This window comes from Cydia pomonella, chromosome 13 (assembly GCF_033807575.1).
Source record: "Cydia pomonella isolate Wapato2018A chromosome 13, ilCydPomo1, whole genome shotgun sequence".
In the NCBI taxonomy this organism is placed as follows: domain Eukaryota; kingdom Metazoa; phylum Arthropoda; class Insecta; order Lepidoptera; family Tortricidae; genus Cydia; species Cydia pomonella.
In genome coordinates this window covers 8,065,491-8,075,836 of record NC_084715.1, presented here as the reverse complement: position 1 = coordinate 8,075,836, position 10,346 = coordinate 8,065,491, and the positions used below count along the sequence as shown (strand labels likewise).

Below are 10,346 nucleotides of genomic sequence, written 5' to 3'. Positions count from 1 at the left end.
TCCGCTCCAATAAAAAATTACTGTACTGCTTCTTACTCGTATTTCGCACCGACAAGTAAGGAAAATGCCTAAAAATACCGTTTCCGTATTGTTTACAAATAATTTACAATTACATTTCTATAACTGGCCCGATTCAAAATAAAAATTACTTATACTTTACTTATGATCTAATTTAAAGGGAAAAAATAAGAATAAGAAACGAGAAATCGCTGTGCAATTGAAATTCGTTTATTATTGTAAGGGTCGGTCGTCCTTAGGCGAGGTCTTCGGTAGGCTGAGCTCCTCCAACTCTAGCTGATTTGCATCTGAAAAGGAATAAACACCCGTGAAGGCCTTTTAGATGGTTGAGAATAAATCTTGGCGTTCATTGTATGTTAAATAAGCTCAGCCGTGGTGCTCTAACTTTATTCAACCTGTGATGTATATTGCTTAAAACCCAGGTGGAATAAGAAATTGAACTGTATTAAATTTTAAAATAATTAAGTATATATTGAAGCCTTTAAAAAAGTTAACCCATCAAAAACATTTTCATGTAAAATGTTGCCAAGACGAAACTATAACGCTCGCACTGTCAAAAAGTTATCAGATCTCTTGTAGAGCTAAGCTTCTAACTCTACAAGCCCTAACTTCACAAACTCGACACCTTAGTCATTATGTGGCATGGCCGTTTCACTACCGCCACAATAGCGTAAGGTGAAAAATGTATTCACTGTTAATTACTTTTCTGTTAAACAATAGTTCTTGTAGTAACGAAACGGCCAAGAAATCGTTTTTTTTTTATATTAATAAAATCTAAAATTTGAGAGCTATGCAATTGTAATTTTTTATACTTAATTTTGTTTATCTGGTATAATCCAAACCCAAGTTATGAGGGTTAAAAAAACGACGAAGCGCTTCGAGAAAAGGTAGGTAGAACCCTTGCGCTTCGCTTTGCTCATATCGGCAGGGGCACTAAATTGCCCCCAGATAATTATCTTATTCTTGTACCAAGTCCATAAAATGTAGTTAAAAGTTTTATTCCAAGCAGCAGTTATTTTTTTATTTACAACATCGATGTGCTTTATCCGAAATCCGTGCACTGTGGATAAACTTCGGAAAATTAAAAATTATCAATTTAACATTTAAAACTCGCTGTTCAATGCTTGTTTTAACACGTTCCTGCATCGAGAAACTGGCGAGAGAAAGATCGGGCATCAGCGAAGAAATGCCGTTTGAAACTTTTTAAGATTATGGCATTCGAACTTTGTCCGTTCTCGGTTTTACTTGGCAAGCTTGCAACCAAGCGATTTACGTTATAAGTCTTGCAATTTTACAGGAGAATGGAACATAACTATTTATGAATTAATTACATGGCACAAGAGGGAAAAAAACTAACGACGCTTTATTTACCGACCTCCATAGCCTAGTAGGTATTGACCAGGCTTACGAAGCAGGAGATCCCGGGTTCGAATCCCGGTAAGGGCATTTTATTTGTGTTTATCACATACATAATTAATGGTTCCTGAGTTATGTATCTTTTCTGTGTATAGAAGTATTTATATACAAATAAACTACAATTAACTAAATTAAAACTATGACCGTGGCATGGTGCCGAGGATGCTGGCAGCATTTCCTCGCTGGATCGCTGCCAGCTCTTATCCCCGGTCCCATCCACCAGCCGTTTCACTAATTGCCGGTATAGGTCCTGTGCTGCGCGGCCCCTGGAACAAGAGTCTCGACTCCAAATGCAACAAAGTTGTAGTAGTAGTATTTGCGGTGTTTTTTTGAGGGCCTCGGCCGCCTCCGCCGCCGCGCCGGCTTTGTGTGTAGTATCGTGGAGGTGGGAAGGTGCTAGCATGTCAACACAAGTTGCGTCCTGAACGAGCACACGTCCCATCCTCCACGGAATCAAAGACATCCGGTCTGGTCTCTTGCCATCGTCTCTGGCTATACCGGCAGGCTCGAGTATAGCCGAAACGTTGACGGTGGCAAGTGATCGACGGATTATGTCGTTAAGTACAGCATAGCGCGAAAGGCGACCCGCGCCCGCGCTGCGTTCGCAAGCAATATTTATATAATATGATTTTTATATTTCGTGGTCTAGGAACCTACAACACAAGCCTTACTGTGGGATTAGTTTGATTTGCGTAAGTTTGTCCAATATTTTATTTGCTTATTTATTTAAAAATGGAATCCTAAATTTAACACGGTTTAGTTAAATGCGTTTATTTTACCAAACTGATGTGGATCCGTACGCCGCCCCGCTGTGTGAGCACGACAGGGTGCGTAGCCAACGTGGCAATCGTTAACGCTTCGTAGCGAAGGAAACGCAACTGTCACGGTTGCACTAATATGGAAGAGTGATTGAGAAACGCAAAGCGTTTCATTGTTGTGAGGCAAGCGATTGTCACCTAGGCATCCAGTACTATGTATTTGAATAGCGATATCCGCCGCTCACGCACCGGAGTGCCTTATGTCTGTCTGTATATAGTTTTGTTGTAAATGTGACCGGCGAGGGCTTGTTTGACACCGACCAGCTGGCTGAGAAGAACAATAAAATATCGATTTAACAAAGACTTGATTTAGTTCCCATTACGTCCCATTACGGTATCCAAACTTGGTTGCAATCGGCGCTGTTGTTGTCTTTCTCGCCACGCTCTTTGCAATCTAACACCGTATGCAATATGTTACCTTGCACCGAGCAATTGCGCGAGAGAGAAACCAGCGCGCCTTCCAATTCAATACTTCTATAAACCGTCCTTACCATTATGGTACCCGAACTTGATCCGCTCTCGGTCCCACTCGGCGCGGTTTCCTCGACCTAGAACTGTATACAGCACGTTTCCCAATACTGAGAAACTGGCGAGGGAGAGAAACACAGCGCGCCAGCGTCGGAAGTCGGTCTGAAATAAAGTTTATCTTATTATTTTACACAAATCTATCTATTCATTTTGAAATGCAATATTATTTTACTTTATAATATTGCAGACTCAATGAATACCTAATTACTTCAATATTTATAAATATGTAGTCAGTCTCCAATGTCACTTGACGTCTTTTTATTATGTGTAACTTGCTTCCCCGACTGCTGTTAGTGTTAGTGGCCTTCTGTAATACGTCATAAAACTTGCCGGTGTCATTATCTTTGAGCTAATCAGTATACCTCATCATCTTTTCAAGTTCATTATGGTCAAAGTAGCGATAAAATGCGGCGGGTGCGAAAAATAGAATAATAAAGGCATATTTTATTTCATATAACTCAACAATCTTGATACTTACAGGGTCAGGACTTAGGATAGAGCCCGTGAAAAGAGGCACTCCCGCACCAACGATGCTAGCGCCTGCGCTGGTCAAGATAACCAAAGTACCATTGAAGTTCTGAGACAGGTTGCGATAGTTGTCCTAATAAAACGCAATCGATTAAAGTTACAAAGTCATGCCAAAGAAAATTTGAAATACGTGTATTGTCAAAGAAAACTTTGTAGCGACGTAAATTTTACTGCCATCTTTCGACACATAATAAAAACTTTTAGAACGCCATTTAATTTTGATCCTTATTCTTTCCCCGATATGTGTTCAATTTGTTAAATATCTAAAAGCGGCGCCATCTTACCGGGCACAGCTTAAAGGTTATGGCGCCATCGCTCGAAACGATGTCACTATACCTTTGATCTATTAGATGGCGCCACTTTTACATACACATCTATTTCAAATTCTCTTTGGTCATGCATAAAAACATCAAAGATCAGTTCACAAGAACTTCGTGGCATCGTATATTAATTAATTTTTAACCAGAATAGCAATTACTGCTGTATACTATATCTGTCTCTCCTTTATCGATGTAGCATATAGTAGATATACAGCATTTAGTATTTGTAGTAAATGTTAGTCACTCATTTTCCTACCTATTTACCTGTCCCGACATTCTGAGTGGAATACAAAATTATACTTTGGTTTTAAAGTGACCAATATAGACATACCAGGAATCCAGAATATTGAAATCCAGTTACACCCAGTGCTATAGTTAATATGACGACAGCTATACCAGAGTCCGGGTTTACATTCGAAAGAACAGTCAGTCCAATTATTGCGCCGAAAGCTCCTGTAATCAAACAAGATGTTACGTTAGATATCGCCAAAAAGGCAACAGAGCGGCCAAGGTATTTAGAAATATTAGAACGCGTCTCTATTGTATATTTGTAGTTCATATTTTCTAAGCAATTCTACCTATAGCTGTGCAGCTGGAAAAAATATATCGGCTACATTTTAAGCTACCTTTGGGAAAATTATTTCGATTTTTAGTAAAGGGATTTAAGCAACGTGTAGAAAAAGAAACAAAAGTGGGTTAGTCATAGCTTTGTTATGGAGTTGGCCATGAGGGTGGTCATAGATTGAGTTGATCATATGGTAAATGACGAACCGGGAACTTGACATACTTGGAAATGGACGAATGGAAAGTGAATAGACGAACGGGTAACTGGACCAACTAGGTAATTGACGAACTGGGAATTAGACGAATAGGGCAGGTGATGAACCAGGATATTGACAAACTAGGAAATGGACGAACGGTGACCGACTAAACAAACGGGGAATTGGATGAACGGTGCAGAATTGATTTATTGTTGGTTAGTAACTCACCTAAGGCGTTAATTAACTTTCTATAGTAGGTAGTACTGAGTACGTAACTCATGAACCCTGAGTTGTATACCCACTCGATGGTTGGAGATGTTGTGAGATAAACCAACTGACTAAACAAACGGGGAATTGGATGAACGGTGCAGAATTGATTTCCATTCACCAAAACAACCATATTCTATTTTATTGTTGGTTAGTAACTCACCTAAGGCGTTAATTAACTTTCTATAGTAGGTAGTACTGAGTACGTAACTCATGAACCCTGAGTTGTATACCCACTCGATGGTTGGAGATGTTGTGAGATAAACCAACCACATCACTACAAAAGGCAACATTGCCAATACTGATGCCTGAAATTGATAATATAAATAAACATATGAATAAAAAGAAACATGTAATCAATAATAGAATAAGCGAAGTTAGATCCTGCCTTAAAAGATTAACAAATGATAAAGGTTATGTTTTTCTTGCTATTGCATTCTTTTTTGCCATTGATTACGTCTGTCACTATCACTACATAGTATAAAACAAAGTCGCTTTTCGCTGTCTGTCTGTCTCTATGTATGCTTAGATCTTTAAAACTACGCAACGGAATTTGATGCTGTGTTTTTTATTAAAAAGAGTAATTCAAGAGAAATATTTATAAGTATAATATATACTCGTGCGAAGCCGGGGCGGGTCGCTAGTTTTAAATAAAAGCCAAAATTGCCAATTTATTATGAAAAGGCCAATATACTAGCTGTTGCCTAGGACTTCGTACTTGTGGATTTTTATGTTGGTTGTATTATATTATGCATGAATATTGAACATTTTGTAGCAAACGATAGCAGTAGGGTTAATTATTTGTTAATAATTCGGCAACAAAATTTCAAGGCCTTTACTTTGAAAAATATTCTCGAACACTCAAACAGTTTTTTTAATTATTATTGAGATTATCTACGAAGTTTAAAATTCCTCACTTCAAATATTAATTGCGTCAATTAATTGTTTGTGTATTTACGAATAAAGATATTTCTATTATGTTCTATTCTATTGTATTATGTAGTAGTTCTATTAATAGGACTCCAGTAGTATTTTTTTATTACACTATGAATAGCTTAATATTTATGACATTATTTTGTACAAAAATTTACTGTACTGTACTTAAAGTATGTAGGTACCAATCTATTCTCAGAGATATTTTTTCATCGTCATGAAAAAAATATGTCATGCACATAGATTCTACTTACATCTTTTAATGTCCTTCCAAATATGGTAAAAAAGTAAGGCACGTCGAAAAGGAAGAAAACAAACACGGCGTTGAAAGCTGCGTGTGCAGCAGCTAAAGCCCAGAAGGGTGGCGAGCGAAGAATGTCGTGCCACGGGACTATCTGTTGTTTCTGAAACAAAAAAGTAAGTAATTAGGTATTTGCACTGCTAATAAGAAGCTTTTATACGATTCCCACGACAAGCTCGCCTATGAACCTTACATTCCTATGTGTATGTAAATAAGGACAAGTTCTGAGTATGAACTTCTCCTTACATACACATTTTTATCGATAAATCTAAAACACATGCTAACTCAAATCAAACACGCACCTTTTTATAAAATCCTTTAGTTTCTTCGATATATTCCTTCTCCTTGTCCCCAATGGCTTGATGCCGCTGTGGAGCAGCTGCCGTGAGGATGCCCCATACGGCACATGATGACAAGGCAGCCATGGCCTGCGCGTAGAAGATCAGCTCCCAGCCAAGTCGATGCGTTGAGAGTGCGCCCGCGCATGGCAATGACAGAATCATGCCTAGATACGTACCTGAAAAATATGACGAGACCGTTCTTTCCATCAATAATTTATCCTGAATGATTTTATATTTATTAAAAAACTGACTAGTGGGATAAAGCATTAAAATCATCGCAAGCCAGGGTTCGCGTAGGTAGGTAGGTTTTGTTAGAAATTTCTCTTGAGTAAAGAAAATTTACTTTAATTTGATTATCGAAACGATAAAGAAACTTAGGCAGGAAATTTCTCATCGTTGCATTCTTTGCATGGTAAGACAATGGCTGTAGAATTTATGACATTAAGTATTATTTTTATTATTTACCACCATACCTCCATAAACTATACTGCTGAAAAAGGTCTTTTCATTGGGAGGCATCCAGTTTTCGAGCATAATTCTATTCGCGGGAGCTAAACAAGCTTGAGACATTCCTAGTAGGAACTGCGCATTGGACACTGCTATCCAGCCTCCCTGGAAAAATAAACATGTAATTACACGATTTAATGCTTGTTTTTCATTTGACTCTTAGTAAAATCATGATCATAACTTTAGGAAGAGCTAGTGAGCTTAAATATGCCAATAGTTTCATTCATAGCTGCGTTTCTTGTTATTTGTTTCTGCGATCTCGGAAAAAGAAACATCTAATACAATACAAATACACTTTATTGTATACTCTAGTCTAATTAAATAGCTAAGTAAATAGATATATAATCATATATAATCAAATCCTTTCATCATGGCAAGCTTCCTCGTGTTTTTTCTTTCTAGTTTTTTTCTAACACAACAGTTAGGCAGATAGTTGCATATAAAATTTAAGGTAGCAATATTTTTACCTTGTTCACAATATTAGGCATAGCCGCATTAAATCCACCATTCATGGCAAGAACGGCTGTGACCAACATTTTGCTTCCAAACTGGCTGACGCAAAGTTCTGCTGGCAGCAGCATGAGAGCGTAGCCAAACAGAAAAGATGAAAATGTGGTGGATTGAGTTCGCCGGTCCCAATCGTGGATCTGAAGAAAAAAATAGTAGGCGATAACTTCACGGTAAAGGGTCACAACACTTTTTCCACTAGAAGGTGAACCAACCATTTAACAACGAATTGGTCAAAATCGCACGTCTTTGTTTGATTAAAGAAGCGCCCGCTCGTTACAAGAGGTGAGTAGGACTTCAGCGGTGAGCCTCTAGTGGAGCATTTGGCAGGACGTGCATGTCATGCATGTCAAGCAGTGACGTTCAAAGATTTTATACAGCGTTAACTGAAACCGCCTATATTTGTTCAACATAGGCGTCGCAGCGCAGCCCGCTGAACGCCCCGCTCGAGTATCCACTCAGTTTGCCTACAGAAAAGTTTTAAGACTGATACGATAACTTACTTCTATATATGTGTCGTTGAGCCGCGCCGGGTCGTTGATGGCTAGCATGGCCACACCACTGCTTCCACGCAGTAGACCGAGCACGACGGAGACCGCGAACATGTAGATGGCTTGAAGGTGACGCACACCTATCTTGAACTCTGTACAAAATAAAATATTAATAATTTTTAATAAACAAGTGTATCAACTCGTCAAAAAATATATTCTTAGTTAAACTAAGCTGTTTATTTACGTGATCTTTACTTGACAACAAAATAGCCATTCTAGTTTTCCAAATACGTAGTATACTAATTCACAGTTGTTTTTTATCCATCATTTCGTTGCATAAAAAGCAGAATCAACGAACTGATCAACGTTATATATGGCAGAGATAACACTGGTAACTGGCTTCCCATAGAGCTTTCCATATTTTTAAGTACCTAAGTACTTACTCATTTTCATATCCAGTTTTCCGTCCCCAAAGGGTAAAACGGCACGCTACTACTAAGACTCCGCTATCCGTCCGTCTGTCTGTCTGTCTGTCCGTCTGTCACCAGGCTTTATTTCATGAACCGTGATAGTTAGACAATTGAAATTTTCACAGATGATGTATTTCTGTTGCCGCTATAACAACAAATACTAAAAAGTAAGGAACCCTCGGTGGGCGAGTCCGACTCGCACTTGGCCGGTTTTCAGGTAAGTATAATATACAAGTTTTACTTTAGATTTCATTACGCATAATAAATAAGAATACTTAATTTGTTTTAAAACCGCGCAGAGACTCATAAACGTCTACGTGATCATGTTACAAATATTATAATTGTGATTACTTGCCATTTTAATTTATGTAAAGGTACGGCCAAAATGATATGTCTTTTTGCTTCGACAGTAAGATCGATATTAAAACAGATAATATATTTTTTAATATTTGTTTTGTCTGCAATTTACGATTTAAAAATAAAGCCCCATTTCGCGGATTTAACTTGCATGCAATTTTGATACATTGCTAACTACAGAGTACAATGATTTCAATCGATCGACCAAATACCCGCAATATATCGAAAATCGCATGCAAGTTCTTGAACCGTCTTAATGGAGCTCTTGACTTACCTAACCATTTAAATAATATATATTAAAGCACAAAGCCATCTAGTGATGGCTTTCAGATGTTTAAAAGTATATGCATCAAGTAACTATAGAAACTGAAATGAAAATAGTGATACTTTTTTATGATTGAAAGTTACGTTTTTTATATTTCTTTCCCAGCCATATTGTTCTATAACATGTTTCGAGCATATCGGTGTACATTTCTACGAATAACTAACAGCATATTTACTTACCTATACGTATAACCAAAGAGAATTTGAAATAGAGGTGGATTGTCAAATAAAACTTTGTAGCCACAGTAAATTTACTGCCATCTTTGGACACATGATTAAAAATTTTAGAACGCCATTTGACTTTAGTCCTTATTCTTTCACTGATATGTGCAAAATTTGGTAAGTATCAAAAAATGGCGCCATCTTACCGGGCATAACCCAAAGGTTGTAGCGGTATCGTTTCGAGGGATTCGATTAATCATGTGTCTAACGAAGGCCGTAAATTTACTGTAGCTACAAAATGTTATTTGACAATCCACCTCTAAGTATTTCAAATTCTCTTTGGTATAACGTTTTGTGGAATTAGGCATAAACTATTTAATCATTTGATTATTAATTGACTATTCTAGAAACTAACCAATAAAGCGTTTAGTTAAATTGTATTGGAAATCAATTCAAATTTAAGTGACAAGCGGGTAAGTATCACTTTCGTTTTTTCTATTGGTTACGGAACTCTCGTAACGAGCGGACATATCCATTTGTAAATATTTTCCCGTTTTCAACACTCATTGTTAACGATGAAAAGGATTGAATTTACGCGAAATTTGATGACAACGCACTAAAATTAATTAAATATTACATTGTACTTACTTTTCTTCATAATAAATCCCTCCGCTCCATCTTCATATTTATATCTCAAAAACTCCACATCCATGTTGAAAACCACCTTTTCATTTTCACGTAATTTAAGTAGTATCTAATTATTTCTGATATTTGAAATAGTATTTTCTCCTATTCTCATGACAAACGTATCTTATTCATACACAATTCAACTGTATTTTCATAGACTACATGAACATTATCTGTATGTATATTTGCTGAGCATCTGATGAACTTCAAATGAGATAAAAGACTCTAGTTGCTATTTTGAACCTTAATTGCTGGTGGTAAAAACTACTTCATATTTTATCTCAATGTCACTAGATATGTACGTGCTGAGATTTGCAGAATAAGTAATTATTTTAACACCTCCGAGACGTTTTGATTAGGTACGTGGTGTGTTACTCGTATATTTACATGTTACAGGCGTTGCAGCGGCAAATTCATCTGTAATCTATTCATCTATTTAAAATAAAGTCTAGACGTCGACTGACATAGCGACAATTTTTATAAAAACTGAGCTGAACTGTCACCAAGGTGATCAGTAAATATTCATTGGCATTGGATTCTTTCTTTTGAAATTATGACCAATCAAGACTATTAACGTCGTGACATTGTTCTTATGCAACTTCTACAGTAG

The 10,346-nt window shown here is 37.2% G+C and overlaps 1 protein-coding gene across 1 annotated transcript; it reads right to left on the bottom strand.

Moving 5' to 3' along the window:
- Positions 1 to 206: 206 nt before the first annotated feature.
- On the bottom strand, positions 207 to 9,910 carry LOC133524089 (putative inorganic phosphate cotransporter). The gene is made up of 11 exons (XM_061859900.1): positions 9,698 to 9,910; positions 7,749 to 7,888; positions 7,206 to 7,385; positions 6,705 to 6,843; positions 6,193 to 6,407; positions 5,844 to 5,993; positions 4,820 to 4,964; positions 3,960 to 4,081; positions 3,259 to 3,381; positions 2,744 to 2,882; positions 207 to 305 (listed from the first exon to the last, which is right to left on the bottom strand). The coding sequence occupies exons 1-11, from the start codon at positions 9,759 to 9,761 to the stop codon at positions 232 to 234; spliced, it is 1,491 nt and encodes a 496-aa protein (XP_061715884.1). The 5' UTR covers positions 9,762 to 9,910; the 3' UTR covers positions 207 to 231.
- Between the last annotated feature and the right edge of the window lie 436 nt (positions 9,911 to 10,346).

Bases quoted from the DNA above. Each gene is read 5' to 3' on its own strand.
- LOC133524089 (XM_061859900.1), bottom strand. From the start codon at position 9,761: ATGGATGTGGAGTTTTTGAGATATAAATATGAAGATGGAGCGGAGGGA. The intron at 7,386-7,748 runs GTAAGTTATCGT...TTTTTTCTTCAG, and splicing joins TCAACGACACATATATAGAA to ATCCACGATTGGGACCGGCG. The intron at 306-2,743 runs GTAAGGACGGTT...ATTCCTTTTCAG, and splicing joins CAAGTTCGGGTACCATAATG to ATGCAAATCAGCTAGAGTTG.